Source organism: Lissotriton vulgaris, chromosome 2_1 (genome assembly GCF_964263255.1).
Source record: "Lissotriton vulgaris chromosome 2_1, aLisVul1.2, whole genome shotgun sequence".
In the NCBI taxonomy this organism is placed as follows: Eukaryota; Metazoa; Chordata; class Amphibia; order Caudata; family Salamandridae; genus Lissotriton; species Lissotriton vulgaris.
In genome coordinates, this window is record NC_141687.1 from 305,020,898 (window position 1) to 305,040,979 (window position 20,082).

Below are 20,082 nucleotides of genomic sequence, written 5' to 3' on the forward strand. Positions count from 1 at the left end.
TATTGATATTCCAGAGAGCACTCAAGACCTGGCTGTTCTTCTGAGAAACCTGAAGCGTCATTACCCTAAAGCGCACGGATACCCTCTTGGGTGATTAGCTGTGCTACATAAATCCACTTGATTAGAGACCAGAGCAGCTGGAGTAGTTTGCACCGAACTCACATTATTTCTTACAAATTAATTACTTAATATTATCACTCAGTTTCACTCTCACTCCAAAGAGTACCTCTTTGACAGCGTATTTTTCACAGCTCATTATCACAGCCATCACCACACTGGGAAGGAACTTCAGGGGTCATCGCTACTTACCGGATGTTAAAAAGAAAAAAAAAAGTAGGAATTTCGCAATCCTAACACAAATAATTTCCTAGACATCACTTTCTAATCACTTTATAATTTAATCTACATCTACCAACCTTTAAATCATTCTTATAACCGAGACAGGCAATGCATTAATTGGATTACAAACGGATACACCTCTAAAAAAAAAATCACAATTTGGTTAAAATTGACAGAGATACGTTTACGTTAAAAGGTTATCTTAAAAAAAAGGAGTAAAGAGAATGTTGCGAATATAGAATAATCTGCCACTGGCACATGGTTTAGAGAAGAACCCTTCAGATCTGTATAAATTACAGTAAACCAAATGTAAATTGATGTGGATGCATTAGCACCTTCAAATAAGAAAAAACGTAATTTGGACAAGAACAGGAATCAACCAGTGATATTTCTTGGAAAGCGGTAATTTAAAAGCCAAGGCCATAAAGTTGAGTGCAAAAGGCACATAGCCAAACTAGAGATAAATGAAAAATATTATAGGCTTTCCAAGAGAGCTTTTTTGTTGCAGCGAAGAGTGCTTTTTAGAAAAAATGAATAATTTCAGTATTCATATCTCTTACAAATTGAAATATATTAAAGTGGCTGTGGGGCTCCAGATCAAACTTCAATACTTCTGCAAATTATTGGGCAGTTTTGGATTGGATTGGATTTGGTTTTTTTCAATCCATTTTTAGTCTTATAATCAAAACTAAATAGGAGAAATCGGAAGTCAGGGAGAAAACTTGATGATTCAATTTCTCTTTCAAATGTAAGTTTTCAACACTTAAAAAAAAAAAATTGCCACAGATGTAATAAACATAGTGTGGTCTATTCACTCATCTGGCGAGATAGCTATTATGTCTGCTTCTCTTATCAAACGACATATTAATTTATTTGCTGAAATATTTCTACAATACTGAACGAATCTTTACAGAGGGGAAAATTCCTAGATATTTTAAAACATGGCATGCTTACTCCCCTTTTGAAAATGGCAGATTTCGATCCAAAGCTCCTACAAATTATTCGATTAGACATATACTGCCATTCCTGAAAATAGAAAAATTGGTGATTATGCAGGTGCCAAACTATTTGGTGATACGCTCTCTCCTTCCAAGTTGTCTGCCAGTATATTAAGCCAAGCAACCTGTATAAAACTACTGAAAAGTAAATAAGTATAGATTTTTGTGAGAAAGTGCCATCTTTCTTGCATTGGTATGCCCCCACATTTTGCTGAACTGGTGATGTGCTTTGACTGAGTGTGCCCTGAGCTCCTGCCAACAAGGTGCCCATGACCTGTATTCCTTCCCTAAAACTGTGTTGAAACTGAAACCCAGTTGGCACCTCTGGCCACCTGTCAGCCCCTAGTAAATGGTACCCTAGGTACCCAGGGCATGGTGACCAGAGAAGACCCCTAAGGGCTGCAGCACTTATTGTGCCCCCCCCCTAGGTGCCCTGTACCCTGCCTTGGCAGGCTGACTGTCTAAGTGCAGAACTAAACAAAGAGTCGACATGGCACACATCCCTGTGTGCCATGCCCACAAAACCCACTGCCCTGACATACCTCCGTCACCCCTCTAGCTGGGAGCCCTATGTCAGTGGTGAGGGCACAGGTGCATGAGGCCTGTGCCCCTACAGTACCCAGAGCCATTCATGGGCACTGTAAGTGCAGTGCTGCCATTTAAGAGCACATGGTGCTGGGAGGTCGTCACTACAAACTCCCCAGCACCATGATGGCGTCACTGAAGACTAAGAAGTTTGATATCAAACTCCTCAGCACATTAAACCCGCACTGAGGCCAGTGTGAGATTTAATGTCAAATGCACTACAGAGGGCATCTTAGAGATGCCCCCTGAAACCTAACCTAAAATCCACATTCTGACAGTGTGGCTGCCACCACCAGACATGTTTCTGGACCCTTGGGTCGAGAGCCTGGCGCTCTCCGGGGCCTGGAACAATGCACATCCTGGGACGAGGTGCCAGGCCTCCACCCCCAGGATGGGCAGGGGAAGCTTCAAAGGCATACCGCCATTGTGAGCTTCTCCAGACCATTTGCTGTCCCTAGCAACTGGCCCCCACCAGTTCTGACCCTCACTCTGGTGGAAAAAACGGCGGGAAACCCGATGTGAGGAAAGGGGGTGTGCCAGCCTATGCCAACCCCACCCCTCAGGTGAGAGAGGCGAGGTGAAGCACGACTCCGGGCTCCAGTCATCTTGAAGATGGGGAGCCCTGCCCAACCACAGCTAGGCTCCTGCCCCCCTCCCACAGGAGAGGAGCGGCTAGAGGGTGTACTCACCCCAGGGCAGGGACCCATTGGTCCCTGCCCTTGCTCTACCTGTAACGCTCCTAAATTCAGTATTTAGGGGCACCCCGAACCTTCCTTCCTCAGATCCCGATAAGAAAACAAGAAAGAAGATCAAGAAGAAGAAGACCTGCCGTGCAGTTGCTAACAACAAGACGACACCAACTGACTTGGGCCCAGCCCTACCGGCCTGTCGACCCTGGAACCTGCCCTGCTAAATCCCCAGCAACTCCTGCGGACAGCAACCTTGGAAAACCCAGAGAACCTGCCTGCCTTGACCCTCTCAAAGACTGGGACTCCCATGAGCAGAGGCTCTGCTCCAATAACCATACCCCTGGTGCCAGCCAGAAACCGCAAATCCAGCCTACTCTGCACCCGCCAAGCCGTGCCCGAGTGATCCAAGACCACGAGGACGTCCCCCCCGGCGACTGGGACCCTAAGTCCAGCGCCCAAAGACCCTCCTCGATGACCCAGACGACACCTGCAGCCTCAGAACCAGGGACCACTCCAACAGCGACCAGCCGAGGGTAAGATTTGCCGACACCCAAAGACACCCCTGTACCCGGCGCCCCACGGCCCCCTGTGCCCTCCTTTGGGGTACTTACCTCTTCTCCAAGAACCCAACTTACCTCTCGAAGTGGTGGTCGCACCTGAAGAATCTCCGTCCCCGGGCCTACAGCCTTTGTTCACTATGTAACTTTCCCATTGGATAACATTGAGAGCCGACGGCTCAAAAGCACCCTGCCGCCAGAGTGCTGCTGGAAGTGCAACTACTACCCTACTCTACTTTCCCACTTGCCCTGAGTAAGTGACCAGGAGGTCAGCTCCCACAGCCGCGTGGCCTGCCTGCTTGCAGCCACCAACCAAGGGCCCCCTACCCTCCATTGGATTGCATTGGGCCTACTCTCTCTGCACCCGGCTGCCTCTGTGCTGCTAAAGGTGTAACAAGTGTACTTTTCCGACCCTGGGAGACCCCCCCCCCCCCCCGAGTCTATGCCCAGAACCTTTACCTTACCAGTCGAGTACTCACCTGAAAACCGATAACTCACTTTCCTTCCATAGGCTAACATTGACTGGTTTTCACTGAAATTTCTTATAAGTGTGGAGTTTTGAAACTTTCAAATATTCCTCTAAAATCAGCTGAATAACGATTTCCGAAATACCTGGGATCAGGAGAGAAGCCAGTGCTGTACTTTCTAGCTCAGTACTGAACCGCAAAAGTAATCATAACGTTACGTACCAGTTACCTGCATTTTTAGGTCTCGCCTTTACCATTCCGCAGGAATGGGGAGAATTCAAGTCGGCAAAATCCACTTCAAACCACGGGCTTTCAGCCGCGGTTTTCTTTAAGTTCACGTGAATCACGTGATTAAACATGCACGCGCATCGGCAGCCTTTCTCCTGCAGGCTCGCAAAAGGCTCTCCTCCCTCCCCACATCAAAGGCATCAATCACCCTCCCACAGGCTTCCCCAGCGCTGCCCCGCCCCCTGCTTCACAGCCAGGCCATCTGTTCCCTGCCAGACCTCTCACACCTCCGTCACAGCATGCCTGTGTACTTCAAAGGCTTATCACTTCACACGGCCGGCCTCAGGCCGTGCAACCAGAGCACTACAGTTGGTGTGCAGCCCCCCTCCCAGCACTGCCTTGTTACTCTCGGCAGCCGTGAGTCCCTAAACACTTTTTATATTTAATTAGCAGCAGCAGCATTTCTCCTACGCCAGGCCACATCAAAGGCTCTGTGCCACTTTCACCCACACAGCAACACTTACAGACATGCAACGCCACTCACACCCACGCAAGCCCACTATCATCCACGCAACAGCACACTCACCCACGCAACGCCACTCACTCACGCAACGCCACTCACACCCACGCAAGCCCACTATCACCCACGCAATGCCACACTCACCCAAGCAACGCCACTCACCCAAGCAACGCCACTCACCCAAGCAACGCCACTCACCCAAGCAACGCCACTCACCCACGCAACGCCACTCACCCACGCAACGCCACTCACCCACGCAACGCCACTCATCCACGCAACGCCACTCATCCACGCAACGCCACTCACACATGCAACGCCACTCACACATGCAACGCCACTCACCGCCGCTCACACACGCAACGCCGCTCACACACGCAACGCCACTCACACACGCAATGCCACTCACACAGGCAACGCCACTCAAACACGCAAATCCACTCACACCCACGCAGTGCCACTTTTACCCACAGAGCACCACTTTCAGACACACAACGCCACTCACACCCACGCAAGCCCACTCTCACACACGCAACGCCACTCTCACCCATGCAATGCCTCTCACCCATGCAATGCCACTCACCCATGCAACGCACACACGCAACGCCACTCACCCACGCAACGCCACTCACCCACGCAACAACACTCACACATGCAACGCCACTCACCCACGCAACGCAACTCACTCAAAGCCACTCACACACACGCAGTGCCACTTTCACCCACACTGTGCAGTGCACAATAGGTCTCGCAGTAGGAAAGTTGGAGCTATTGGTTTTGTAAATGACAAAGCCCTTTATGTTTTTAAAATGAAAACAAAAATAAAAGGCATTGTTATTTGCAATTGTAATAGCTCCAACTTTCCTACTGCGAGACCTATTGGCAACGCCAGTGCTTGTCTTTCTTAGGAAACCATTGGCTATTTTTCTCTGTAATTTCTTCTAAGTGTCAATTTTTGCAAATGACAAATATTCTTTAAAAATCGTACTAACTACTGAAACGTAAATACTTACCTGTCTTAGGTAGAGGTCCCAGTGCTGAACCTAGGAGTCCAGTACTGGATTACAAAAGTAATGAGAACCTACTTTACCTGTGACTTGAATTTCCTTCCATAGGATAACATTGCTAGTTTTTCTCAGAATTTTTTTTTAAGTGTCAACTTTCAAAATACTTTTATATCCTTTAAAAATTACTACTGTAACCAACACGCTTTTACTTAACTGTTTACAGCTTATATCCCGGGACTAAATCCAGGATCCAGTCCTGTGGTTAGAAAAGTAATCAACTGCATTTATGTAGAAAAACCAATTGAGCTCAATGTTAAGTTGTGTTTAGAATTGTGTTGCCTATTGCAACCCCAGTAACTATTGTATTTACCGAGTCTATTGCCTTTCTGCAAAGTAATTACCTAAAGTCACTCATATTAAGAAAAGTATATTTTGATACCGGTTGATTCTAAAATAAAACAACTATATCTTTTGATATAAAAACGATTGGCCTAGAGTTCAGTTCTTGAGTGTGTGAAACCTTTTGCTGACTGTGTACAACAAATGCTTTACACTGTCCTGCGATACTGCCACACTGCTCGACCAAGCAACTACTTTAGAGAGTAGGGTCAGATCTGACTTTAACCTCTGTTATACCTCTGGGATTTGGGGACTCTATACACACTGTACCTTACTTTGGTCCAGTATATAAAGAGCCACTTTCTTACAATTTTCTATACACAACTCACTATGTACCATGACCAGGACCCATGCGAATCTCCTCATGGTAGGTCTTGATTGCGATAAATGACTGTGCCACAATTATTTTACAGTACAGTTATCTTAGAACGAGGTTGTAGGTTATAGACCTTTCATTTCAGGAGTTTTACATTAGTTACAAGACACGTTTAGAGTTTCTCACTGTTTAAACGTTGTAAATTCTGATATTCAACTCTTACAATGCACTTCTTTATTTGGTTTTACTGATGATAAAGTGTCACTCTAAGTGTCACACATTTGGCAGCTAATGTCATTCATATATCATTGAAACCGTGGAAATTTCACACACATTCAAAATGAAAACTTAGCAGCTGGGAGTGACATGTAGGTTACGGGCCCGATCTCTGGAGCCAGTGTTTATCTCACTGAGAGAAATGTATAGGGGATAAGTGAGTGAATATGCGAGTTCTGATACCCCATTCTCACTTAAGTGATATTCAAGTCAGCATCCTGAAAGTCCTGCTGTTGTTAATGGGACCCCCTGCTGTTTATGTTGATTCTAGGGTGTTCCATGTATTGAGAAATTGCAGTTACCTAGTAGGTTACTGTTATTTAGAACAGCCTCGCCACTGCCTAATTAACTGTGCTTTAGACAAACCCACGAACGCCTGCCTCTTCGAAAAGCTTTTGAATATACCCACACCAGACTCTGCAATCCCAGCCTCGGAGCTGCACCTGTTCAAAATGCTTAGGGCCGCCAGTGGCAGGCATAAACTCCCTTCGCTCGTCACCTTGTCAAATCTCTATCTTTTCTCCCACTCCCACACACCCATCCCATCCCATGGTTGGCCTCTCTCTCATTCCACATGGCTGCAGTGTTTCCCATCCCCTCCAGGTCAGCATGTATGGATGGCTTATCCTTCAATCCACCCACATACCTGCTCAATGGCCTGCTGCACCTCGGGACTAAGATGCAATACAGCCTCCAGGTCATCGACCACCTGCAACTCTTCCTCCTCCATCCTGACACTGACAGCCAGCCAAACACAGCAACTTCCGGAAACCTGCGCTCTATGGAATACAGTCGAATCGCCAGGAGTGCACAAGAGACATAGAAAGAAGACTGGTACCAAATGTGTCGGCCATCTTAGTATTGGAGAACATGTAAATCAATGTAAAAAAATGGCAGGAACCGCTCGGGAAACCAAGCGACAGAAAGGCAAACATACACACATAAGTACGTGCACACACGCATTCACACGATATCCAAACGACATCAAATAAAAAAAAATGTAACAAATTTGACATTTTAATGTAGGTGTTCTATTAATTGAATTGTATTCTATTTTTTTATTTGTCAAACGAATTAGTATACTATTTGTGCGTGATTCGTCAAAACTCGCCAGTTTCATGACGGTTTTGAACAGTTTCAGTTGAACTAAACACGAAGTGGTGCCATTTTAAAATGGCCGAGAAATTTTCCTAAACTGCCTGAAGTGTTCTTTCTGAACGCACCTCTCATTTTAGAATGGAGTAGGTCAGAGAAAGAATAGACATAGCTGCAAAGGTTTCAGATTGCTATGTGTGACATTTTCATAATTTCAGTGTAATTATGAGGGACATTTCAACGACTATGAGTGACACTTTCTTGCCAGCAATGTTAATAACATTTATAAGAGCGCTTGATTGCCCAAAGGTGCCTTGGCACTAGCTTTGCTGCTATCAAGAAGAAATGGGGAAATAGGAGGATGGAAGCTCATTCTGCATTAAACAACCCGGTTTCCAAAGCTTTCCTGAACATACCTAGATTGGGCATTGCTCTAATTTGCAGGGGGAGAGAGTTCTATGCCTTTGTTGCTCCAATTTCAAAACTTCCTCCACCCAGATCTTTTAAACCTGGAGACTACTGCACACTTGGCTGTTGTCGAACATAGTGTTCTACCTTTGTATCAAGCAATGAAGACGAGGGAAACATAAATATCAGAAGTTACAACCATTTGAGCAACAAGATGGTCTTTAGAATCGTGTTCAAACACACGTAGCTAAACTAAACTGGCGCGTAGCATAACAAACATTAGACCATGTCCATCTCGTAAAGGGAAAAGTGATGAGGCAGACAGGATATCACAAGGACCATGGCACTATGAACATCTCAATGTAGAAATTCCTGTGAGTGGGCATAGGGAGAAGGGCCCTAACTACAGAAAAGAACATGTAAACAAATAATGCTAAATTGGTAGCAAGCAACAGCATAAATATGACCTTAGTTCTTTTACGCTATAGCTACATGACTGTAAGACCGTTTTATATTTGTACTACGTGGCGTCATTGAGCATAGTACGCTTCAGTAATGCTATGCACATTTTGTGCCATCTTATGAAACAGCCAACAAAAGGTAACATACTCATAGCTGCCAAGTTTTTAGATTGCTTATGTGTGACATTTCAATGGTTTCAGTGCACTTATGATTGACATTCGGTTGCTAAATGTGTGACACTTAGTGACACTTTCGTACAAGTAAAACCAAGTAACAGACTGCATGGAGAGCAATACACATCAGGAATTGCAACCTTTTAAGTAATGAAAAGTTCTATAAATATCTTTAGACTGCGGCAAAACATCTGAAAAAAAAGTTTACTAACCTACGACCCCTTAATATCAAGCCGGTACAAAATGTAATGAATAACCAAAAGACAGATTTTTTCCACCTTAATTGCACACACTTTAACGGTAATTATAAGAAAAAAAAGTTTAAAAATGTGTTCTTGAGCTGCATGAATGATCCCTGGCTCATAGAGTAAACAAAGACAGAAAAGCCATGCTAAAAATTAATACAGATAATTGTATGTTAAGTTGTATTTAAGTATCATGGCCAGGCATTGCAGAATCTTGAAACATTAACATATCATCATTTTTTTCCCCTGGGAAATGTGGTATCCGTGATCCCTGCATCAAATTACAATACACCAGATACTGATGCAGCCCACTGCTAGTACAATAGCATACTGTTGTAAAAAACTGAGAGGGACCCCATATACCAAAGGAATAGGGTACTATACAATCATGCCTGTAAAAATGTTTCCTTTGGAAAGAACTCTAAGGCTAATACTGTTCACTGTAAATCCTATTAAACACCAAGCTCACACTCATTCCAACTACCCACATTGATGGAGGGAGCCGTATAACTACACGCTTACTTATAAGTCAGAATCAATAGTTTCACCGAAATATATCACTATATTCATCAATTTTATCCAGGTTATTGTTAAAAAAGCATACGCTTGACAATGTATATGTAATCAACACTTCTGTTCCATCAGAACATTGTCTACATAAAAAACATCATACAATTTTATATTAAAAACATGTATCACTTTGAAAAGGTAGAGTACATACAAAAGACAGAAACTATGTCATTGGATGGCCCACATCAGTTATTACTTAATTTTAAGGCTGAGACCCGATACCATATAAATAATGAGCACTCAAAGGTCCCAGTCTCTTCACAGATTGTTTTCATTTGGTAAAGCGTTGACGCGTTTCGATGGGAACTGTATATAGCCATCTTTATCAAGAGTTTTTTTGTAACTCTCACAAACATATAGGTTAAAACTGGAGCAGTTAGGACCACCTCCTGCTGTAGTCAGGTGGAAACAAGTACATTCTGGGCATAAAGTTACCCGTAGGAGTCGAGGGCATACACCTACGTCTATCCTATTCGGCTCCAAATGGTAAGTGTGCAGAATATCTTTGAATGATCTGTATGACACCCGGTTTGTGGATATAACACAATGGTGTTTACTAAAGACACAGGAATTGTTGCCTTGATCTGATGGTTTTTATAATTCTTGTAGTATTCTGTTTATCGTGAAGGGGACAGATATTGGAATTGTCTATTAAGGCCTTTAGTGCACTTTATAACTTGTCTGTTGCACCAACGAAGATCCCTTTCATAAATAGGGTTTTTTAGCCTATGCGCTGTCTTCGCGTGTAATAACTTCAAGCGTCGTCCGGGTTTGGGACCTGTTAGACTTGGCATCTTTTGGCGTGTTTCCCCTGAGTTTTTGCTTTCTGACCTCCTGGTTTTTACTCTACTTTAGCTGGCGTTGTGTTTCTGCAGACTTTTCTCACTGCTGATCAGTGGTAAAGTGCAAGTGCTCCTGTGGTAAATTGTGTTATGGATTGGTGTTTCCATGATTGGATAACTGATGTACTTGTTAGTCCCTAGTAAAGTACACTGCATGTGCCAGGGACTGTGAATCAAATGCTACAAGTGGACCTGCAGCACTGATTGTGCCACCAACGTAAGAAGCACTGAAAAGGTAACTCAGACCAGCCATTGCGGAGTCTACATGCAGTTTGTATCTGCCATGTCGACTTGGCCAGTGCACACACTTGCCAGTCCCTCACCTTTCCTGTTCTTACATGTCAGCCACCCCTATGGTAGGCCCAAGGTACCCATGTGGGTTGGGTGCAGTGTATGTGAAAGATAGAACATGCCCTGGTGTGTGTAGCAGTCCTGATAGCGAATTACGGGCAATTTAGTTTTTCGCTATTGCAAGGCTACCTGTTGCCCATAGGAATTGGGAGTTTGTTTATAACACTAAGAGCACGGTAACTGTTTTAAGTTTGAGCGCACAGCAGGTAAAGGAATGTAACAAATACAATGTTCAAGTATGGTGCTCCAGATGAAACAAGTCGGTTACCACGACAAGATCAAAGTGCTATCAAGATAGCTCAAACAATGCAATAATTTTCATCGAGCACTCATAGTCCACAAAATTATTTTATCCCACCTAATAAGAGCTTTTTATCTGGGTGTTTCAAGCTAGAACTTGGTGATGAGCAGAAAAACTGTGACCTATATTCTTACTTTTGAGCACTGGTGTGTTCAGGGATGTGTCCCTTTGATATTGGTTAAATGTAAACTATTCTTGTCATACAGAAGGCCAAATAAGGATGTAATGGTGATGTTGTACTTTGTTTGGGTTGCAGCCCTGAGGAAGTCCTTGGTCAGACTAGACCAGACGAAACACGTGTTGGCTGCATTTGTGTTGAAGAATGTATTGAAGAATGTTTTCAATGAAGAAGGACATTGAAACATATCAAGATTAAAAACAAACTACTTTACTTGAAAAATAATTTTGTGGACTCTGAGTGCTTGATGAAAATTATTGCTTTGTTTATAACACCTTATAAACACAACTGGCCCTGGGGAATTAGGTAGGAAAATAAAGGTTAGCATGCCTGAAGTCAGAATCTAAAGATGCATCTTTTAATGAAGGTGATTTATTCTGTGTTTGAAAACACCACTTTTAGAAAGTAGGTATTTTCTTGCTCAGTCATTCCGTTTGCCTCTGCTGGAATTTGGATTGCCTGTCTGGGTTTTGGGTGACAGAAGGCTGAGGAGCAGGAGTGGCTCCATGTAGTTTAGGTGGGTCAGGAAAGGGCTGAATAGACCTGGGCTGCAATTGGGGAAGGGGAGGAGATTTCCTTGCACCTCAAAGGGCCTGGTCTGCCTCTGACCATGCCGTCTCTACCTCCTGCCAGGAAGTCACAGCAGAGAAGGCAGAACTGATTCTGGCTGGGCACAGACAATCTCTGCCTAAGAAATCAAATGATTTTGGGATAAAATATTGAGGCCCAGACCCCTGAACTTTAGAACTTTTTTGGACCAAGAAGACTGCCTACAAGAAGAGCTGGAGACTGAGGGGATGTATGGGAGTTCTGGGCAACTCTTCCCCTATCAGTGGTGGGGAGGGTGGTGTTGCTTAAAATGGTGGCTTTGCCCCGGCTGCTTTACTATTTCCGTACGCTGCCCATATGGATACCGCCCCGGTTCTTTTGAGAATTACGGACGCTCACCATTGACTTCTTATGGGGCATGGACGGAGGCGGGTGGCACTGGATACGCTGTTGAGACCAAAATCGGAGGGGGGAATGGCAGTTCCTATCTTCGCGCTTTATTACTTGGCAGCGCAGCTGCAGATCCTAACACAGAATGTTGCTAGAGAGTTCAGGAGCCCAGACCACACTAGAGGGACGGGAGTACAGAGGCATGTCCTCTCGTATATCGTCATGCAGCAAAGGCTAGTATTACGGGACTTAACCCTAGAGGAGAAGACCCTGAGGTTGTACTGGAATAAGAGCCAAAAGAGGGCGGGAGTAGTACACCCGTATGCACCTGAAATTCCGCAGGGCATGCTAACAGCATTACCGCACGGAGGGGACTGGTCCTGGCTCATGGAGTGGGAAGAGATGGGGCTTCATATGGTAGGCGACCTCTACGCTGACGGCGAGTTGGTACCCTTTCGGGCGCTGCAGGACCAATTTGGCCTCCCTGATGGCAGTTTCCTCTTGCACATGGCTATCACAACAGTGATTAGGAAGCATTGGAAGTCTGGGCAGGCAGAACCTAGGACACGATGGCTTGCCAATACGCGGTGATGGCAGCGGGCACATTCAAGGCGGTTACGTGCTTACATTCTCGGATGTTGCAAGAGGGTCTGGAACCGCTGACGGTCCTGAAGCAAAAGTGGGAGGCGAGGGTGGGGAAACCCATACCGGATACAACATGGGGTCATATCCTGAGACGGACGTGGAAGGGGTGTAGGAATGCCCGATTCCAGCAAGTAAATTTTTTTATAGTGCACAGAGCTTACCTTACGCCAGGGAAGATACAGAGGTATTTCCAGGTGCAGGATGCAGCGTGTCCTAGATGCTCGATGCCTGCCGTGGAACTGGATCATATGTTGTGGGAGTGTATGAAGCTAGGGCTCTATTGGTCTGAGGTGGGAGCACTTCTTAACGCAGTCACTGACCGGCAGGTGGATTTTGATAAGGCGACTTGTTTGCTGCTTTGGTTTCCTCATACGAAAAGGAACAAAATCACTAGCAAATTCATTGATTTAGGTCTCATCTTAGCCCAGAGGGAAATAACCTGGCATTGGAAGTCGAAGGGGGGTCCTTCTTGCAGACGGTGGGCAAGCGACTTACTTAAATGGGCCCGTGGTGAAGGTACTGTTAGACTCAGACAGGCAGCCCGCACAGCTAATGTGAAAAGTCTGGAGATGGCACGAGCATGGGAAGAATTAGTACGTACACTACGCAACTATCAAGAAGCTGAAGAGGATTTGGGAGGGGAGGTTTTGCCTGAAGTTCCAGGCGATACAATATTAGATGAGTAGTGATCCTACAGGTCTCTTTCGTTTAGGAGTGGACATAATGAAACTGGGCACACACCAGCAGTAATCGGGGGGGAGGGTATGGGTGAAGTAATCGGGGGCCCTAATGTTGGCATATGGGAGTGCTGTAAGTTGAAGGTTGCAGATGTGACATTCAAGTCGGATGACTGGTTAAGGTACCTCTCTGCTTAGTGGTTGGTATATTGAGGGGTGTTTACATGAGGCGGATACACAAGGTGCCGGAAGGCGGGAGGCGGACCACCTACTTATATTAGTACTACTTACCTTATTATTTGGGCATTAGGGCCAGTTATTTGTTGGGGTCAGGGGTGGGGGAGAAATGGAAAAGCAGATAACAGATCGTTTTGCCGAGCAGATGTCATTGTTTCCTTTTGTGATTCCTAGTCCGGCATTCACTAGCTATTGCCGCCCGGCCTCCGGGATGTGGGCTAAACGGCTGTGTGAAGCTTGTTTTACAATTGGTGTAGGTCATTGCTAGTTGACGAGACATTCGAAACAACTGTTTGTATGTTTTCTATATATCTGCAATAAAAACACAGTTTAAAAAAAAAAAAAAGAAGAGCTGGAGACGCTGTGAAGAGGAACTACCACTTTGCTGTGTGCTTTGCTGTGTTGGCCTGCAGTGGCTGCCTCTGTCTTGGGCAGTGAAAGGATGGGCTGTACTTTCTGCAATATACTTTTGTGAGTTTCTCCAAGGGCTTGAGGTAGAGCTTGCCCCCTGTTCAAGAAGTCTCAGGTACAGCAAAGACTTCAAGCTCTTCTGCCCTCAGCACTGGGGACTATGTGTTTTGTGCTGCAACCGAGGGAAAAGCAACCCAACATCGTCTACCATGCTGCTGCTAACTCTGTGTCCTGAAAGGGACCACAGGGGGCAACGCTGCACCGCCACAAACATCACCCTGGTCTAACCGATGACACTTGCTGACGCCGCCATCGAGCCGCTGCTCGCACCGCGACCTGTGGGCACCGTCTCGTTTCACGACGACGCCTTGGCCTCCCCGACGCTCCACATCGAAATCGATGCCGCCACTTGTACCGAGGTTTGAGGGCACCACTCGTATAGTTACATGACGCACCCCCTTCATTCCGCACCGCAACCTTGGCCTACCGACGCCGGAGCCATCAACTCCAGATGATAGCGCTCCAGCAACGACGACTACGCTGTTTGCACCACGACCTGCCAGCACCGTGACGAGCACCGCATTCACTTCGCACCGCGACCCTAGTTTCACTGACGATGCCATCTGACCATATCAAAACAACACGTAAGAGAGGGTCCGAGGGAGGTGTTTAACGACCAAACAGGCTAATACCCCCTGTATAACTACCTGAATAACAACAAAGCCTGTAGGTCAAGTGGTGCTGAGGTATAACAATTAACACTGGTATATTTGCACACAAAGTGAATCAAACAAAAGACTATCAACTGTTGCTGATTAAGTCCTATCAGCCCACCTGATGGCGGAGCCTCATCATGTAGGACTACCGAACCAAGGTAAGTGTGCGATCGCCCAGTTGTAGTTTAGCGACGCATCACAAAACCATGGTATGGTCACCACAGTTGTTAGATTAGAAGGTAAGGCTGATATGTGCAGTGCAAAAAATTAAAGTAAAGTGAAGTGTATTAAAATGGCTATCAAAGCAAACAAAGACCTTTATTAGCGTTTGCCTGGACGTCAGATTAAAAAATAGTGAAATGGCAGTGTGAAAGAATCACTGTCTAACTTGCTTGGTAGAAATCAAAATAAGATCTATATAGGGCCAACATGTTTCTGCCTTACTGTGAAGAGTCACTGGCATTCGTCAGGGCCAAGCTATTATCTGCTACTGCAAGGGCACTATCATATGTGCTGAACCTAAGAAAATTAACATCAGAGTGAACATTCCAAAACCATCCTACCACATCTTCTCAGTATTGTTCTGTTGATGCAATAGGTCTTTCCCATCAGTGTGTGGGAAGTGAACCTCACCTCACCCGGCAACTGCTTGGACGGATAAGGACGGATAAGGCACCGCTCTGTCCGTCGGTACCTTAGGCTCGACATTCCGCCTAAGGTACCGACGGACAGAGCGGTGCCTTATCCGTCCGCTAAACTACAACTGGGCGATCGCACACTTACCTTGGTTCGGTAGTCCTACATGATGAGGCTCCGCCATCAGGTGGGCTGATAGGACTTAATCAGCAACAGTTGATAGTCTTTTGTTTGATTCACTTTGTGTGCAAATATACCAGTGTTAATTGTTATACCTCAGCACCACTTGACCTACAGGCTTTGTTGTTATTCAGATGCCATCTGACCGCCACCACTGAGCCGCTGCTTGCACTGCGACCTGAGGGCACCGCACTCCGCACGGCTGCACTTTGCCCCGCAGCACCCAAAACCTTCGGATGCCAGCGCTCCTGATTTCAACAGAGAGGAGTTCGATCTGCAACGCGTGTAACTTCGAGGGCCCGACGACTCCTGTATCAACATCCAGAACCGATGCCTGCGGACACCATGCTTTCAAAAGCTCAACGAGATGTTGCTGACGCCATGCATTTCTAAAAGGTACTATTTGAGGGTCAGCCAGAACTGTTTGGATTTGTTTGTGCACGATGCAGTGATAGCCCTAGACGGAGCTATCGACTTCAGGGAACTGTTTTTCAAGGTCATTTTGATAACTGAAGATTTCTAAGCACTGTATTGTAGATTTTTTATCATTATTGGTCTTGTCTTAAGTATATAAAAATATTGGATATTTTTCTTAACTGGTGTGTTGTACTTTTGTAGTGCTTACAATGTATTACTGTTGGTTATGTGCAAATGCTTCACACACTGCTTCTTAGATAAGCCTGACTGCTCGTGCCAAGCTACCAAGGGGGTAAGCAGGGGTTATTTTAGAAGTGTAACTCCCTTATCCTGACTAAAGTGGTGGTTTCTGCCTGGCTTTGGTGCCCTAGCCTACCAAAAATCGAATTTCTAACAGAACCCAATTCATCCGTACACCAAAATACCTCTCTCTCATTACATGTATGTTTTGCCACAAGACCAACTGACAACAGAAACTAACATCAGTTGAGGAAGTGTTGCTATACATACTTACGAGTGTTAACTCTAGGCTGTGTCCCTGCTGCTCCAAGCGCTTCTGAAACACCATGTCTCGGTGCAGTATGTGTCCTCTCGGACCCCACGTGGAGGGCAGGTGTATATTTTCAATCTTACCAGGGTGCCAGAGCATTGGCAGTCTGCCTGGGAGGACCTGGGAGGGCACGGCTGCTGAGGCGGGCGGTGCAGGCCCTGCAGGAGTTTCCAAAACATCCTGCCAGCTTGAGTGTTAGTGAGCATGACCTCCTATGGCCATGGGTGGATGAGGGGCTACTCTGGCAGCAGCGGGTACAAAAACACCAAACTTGCTGCTCAGCACCTGTCTGATGTGTCGGCCAAAGAGACCCTCCGTTGACATAGTCCTGTAGGGGCTTGTTGGAATTGGGAAAACAGGAACAGCATTCACGTGAGGGGCTAGGGCAGTCTCCGTGCTGGAAGGACCAGATTGTTTTTTTCAGCAAATGGTCCTCCAAAGTACACGCACTCTGCAGGGCGGGACGGCTCGATTTCGCCTGCCTTATAAATGGGATATATTAGTTTTGAGGCCCATGACGCTGTGCATAAATTAATTTAAACTAGTGAATAAGAGTAAATTAATTTAATCTAGTGAATAAGAGTAATTTAAGATTCAGGCGGCTACAGTTGAGAGAACAGAGCACGCAGCTGAGCAGCACAATGCAATAATTCCTTAAAATGCACTGGGGGATGCCAGCACATCGGGTTGCCTCTGGGGCGCTATAATTGTGGGACTAATTCATTTTAATGTAGTGATGCGGACACCAGCACTCCCCTGCAGTTCCATATGCCCCCCTTAGCCAATTGCTCCCAGCCAACACTGACCGTGAACCTCCCCCGCACAGACCATCTCCACACTTCCCATTTCCAACTTCCCACAAACCAGTATCTCCCCTTCCGGTCAACCTCCCCACCCACTTCTACACCCCCCATTCGATCCATCCCTGCCCCTCCCCTACTTCATCACCCACTGCCCTAACTTCTCCCAACACCAGATTCCAACAACACACATCACCCCCAATCATAACTGATGAACATAACTGGCCTCTGCTCAACTAACTCCTTTCCTCGTTCTCGCACCTCTCTTGAAGAATCAACATCCTCGCATCGGTTTGTTCCCATCTAATTGTCTCTCTATTCTCTGGTTGCTGCTCCTTCCTTAATACCTCACCAACCCTCTACCCCACACCCTCCTAAATACCGAGAGACAGCCATCTACCCAGACCCAAACAGCACAATCTCCCATAGACATCTCAGAACAATCCAAGCTTCGAGAGAGTTATGCAGCTTCAAGTTCCCCCACCCTCTATTCCCACAGTGGTCTACTCAATCTCCACCATTATCTCAGATCATAGGCAATCTAACACACACCGTCCTGGTGTACGTTCATCCATTCTTAACATGATACAAATCACAACCTCCCTACCTGAACAGTCTAGACAGAAAGTCAACAGCTTCTCCCTGAACTGCATGCTACACAATTGTCGGTCTGCAGTTAGACACTGTCTAAAGAAACCTTATAATGAAGAACAGAGTAATGCAGAAACAAACCCGTTTGTGTGTATGACCCCAGAAGCACCACCTATAACCTTAGATTCGGCTCATAAAAATATCTTTTTGTCCAGAGGACAACCTCTGGAGGGAGCAGTGCTTCCAATATCTGCTATACCAAATAGTCCAGATGCACTATCCGTTCCATTCACCATAGGTCCAATTGTCCCGTTATATCAGACAGGACAGGGTGTCTCACAAGTACATGCTATAACGATACCAAGCAGGACAGCAGGAAAAGATCATTCCTCACAATAGATAAATAAGGAGGTGGTGGATTAGGATCAGAATGCATCATTCACACGAGAGAAAACTAACACAAAGGAGTGATGAGGGAATGAGGGAAATAGTGAACTCCACCATAGAAGGGAAAGTAGAATCATTAATTAATATTTCACAGAGAGGTTTTGAAACACCAAATGGAGGTCCCCAGGAAATAAGAGGAAAGGTTTTACAAATGGGAAATCAAAAATTAAACGTTCCTGTAACACAAAGAACAGGAGAAACTAGTGGGGAGTCTTAGAATAAGGAGACAGGAACATCAATATGGCCATCACCAGATGAACATGATCATTGGATTAGGGGCATTATATCTACAACAAGTGCAAAGGGTAGTCTGGGTCGAAAAGAAAAAATTGTGGAAATGATACCCATATTATACTAATATTGACAGACTAAAAGTGTTATTGGAAGAAAGTACATTGGAAACAATTAGTCCAGAAAGATTGGTGAATTACTGTGACGAAGAATTATTGTTTATTTGCAAGGATATAAGGCTAGGAATACTCATGAAAGATTTGCTGAAGTACCTCAAAAATATGGAGGAGATGTAGAGAAATCTAAGGCCTTACAAAAAACATATAGACTGGATTTTAATAACGAGGATCTAGAAAGTCTTAACCCTTAAGGCAGAGGTTACAGATTAAAGAACTGTTAGCTACCTTGAAACAATGGGGAGAAGTAGAAAGATGGGAAAGCAGATGGGCCAAAAAGAAAGAATATGTAGCAATGGTTTTGCCTCTGTTCCCAATGATGGAAAAAGAGAAGGGAGAGGTAGAAGCAACAGCATATCCTATGAGAGAAGTGCCAGGAGGAGGATATGTTCATGTCCATTAGAGTAGACAGGATATTTTGTCCTTTACAAATGACTTTCCAAAATTGAGAAGAAGCCTGTTGAATGGTACAAGCAAGTGGAAAGATTTGTAATAGTTTAAAATCTGTTTGATATTGTAATTCTAACTGATTTGTGGACTGAATGTAAAAGTGCTGTTGATTGGCAAGAAACAGAGCCTGCTACAAAAACTGGTGCGCCGTCAGTGGAAGTGATGGGAAAGTATAATCAGGTTATCACTTACCTGAAATGAAAGATTTAGCCAAAAGAAACTGATTGGGTAAAAATATATTGAACTTCACAGGAATTGAATGAGACAGTGCATGCATAGTGCGAACGTCTTTTGCAGGTATTTAAGCAATATACAGGAATTGAGCATGTGACAGAAAAAGACATGGGACATTTTGTGTATCGGTTTGTGTATGGCTTAAGACCTGAGATAAGTGCCATGATACAACAACATTTGCTCTAAGGGCAAAGTAAGCCCATTGATGAGATTCTTCGTTATGTGAAATATTGTGAAGATGACATTGATTCGCGTCACAAGAAATTAAAAGAGAAATTCATGTTGGCACAATGGAGAGCAGCCAGGATAGGATTTTCTTTTTCAATAAACTTTTTTATGGGCATTTTTCAGAGTTTTGCACAGTACACCCATTTTGGTTAATCACATAGTACATATCATACAAAGTCACAATATAATACTCTGCAAGCTGCTACATTCTAAGCATAGGAATCTTTTGCTTTATTGAGGTGATTTTGTCGCTATGAATGCATAGAACCTGGTAGCTCCTGACTACGTGGACCGGTGCCTACTGTAGTTATTGTACACATAATTTACATCTGCTGTGCTGATACTACAATTTAACAATTATCAGTTTTTCAGCTGGGAACTAAACTCTTCAACCAGGATAACTAGACTGGGGGTACACTGTGTTTGGGGTATTGTGCAACACGCAGGGCCAGGCTATAGAGTCTGTTTAAGCAGTGCATGTCCTACGCAAGCATTAGTGCAGCAGCCAAGATAG

At 45.1% G+C, this 20,082-nt stretch overlaps 1 protein-coding gene across 1 annotated transcript in view; it reads right to left on the bottom strand.

The window, feature by feature from the left end:
• The window catches only part of VPS53 (VPS53 subunit of GARP complex), a 947,455-nt gene extending 940,283 nt beyond the window's left edge, over positions 1-7,172 (bottom strand). The window contains exon 1 of the mRNA XM_086954994.1: positions 7,025-7,172. Coding sequence (XP_086811120.1) covers positions 7,025-7,108 — 84 coding nt within the window. The 5' untranslated portion in view covers positions 7,109-7,172. The remainder of the gene's footprint in view (positions 1-7,024) is intronic.
• Between the last annotated feature and the right edge of the window lie 12,910 nt (positions 7,173-20,082).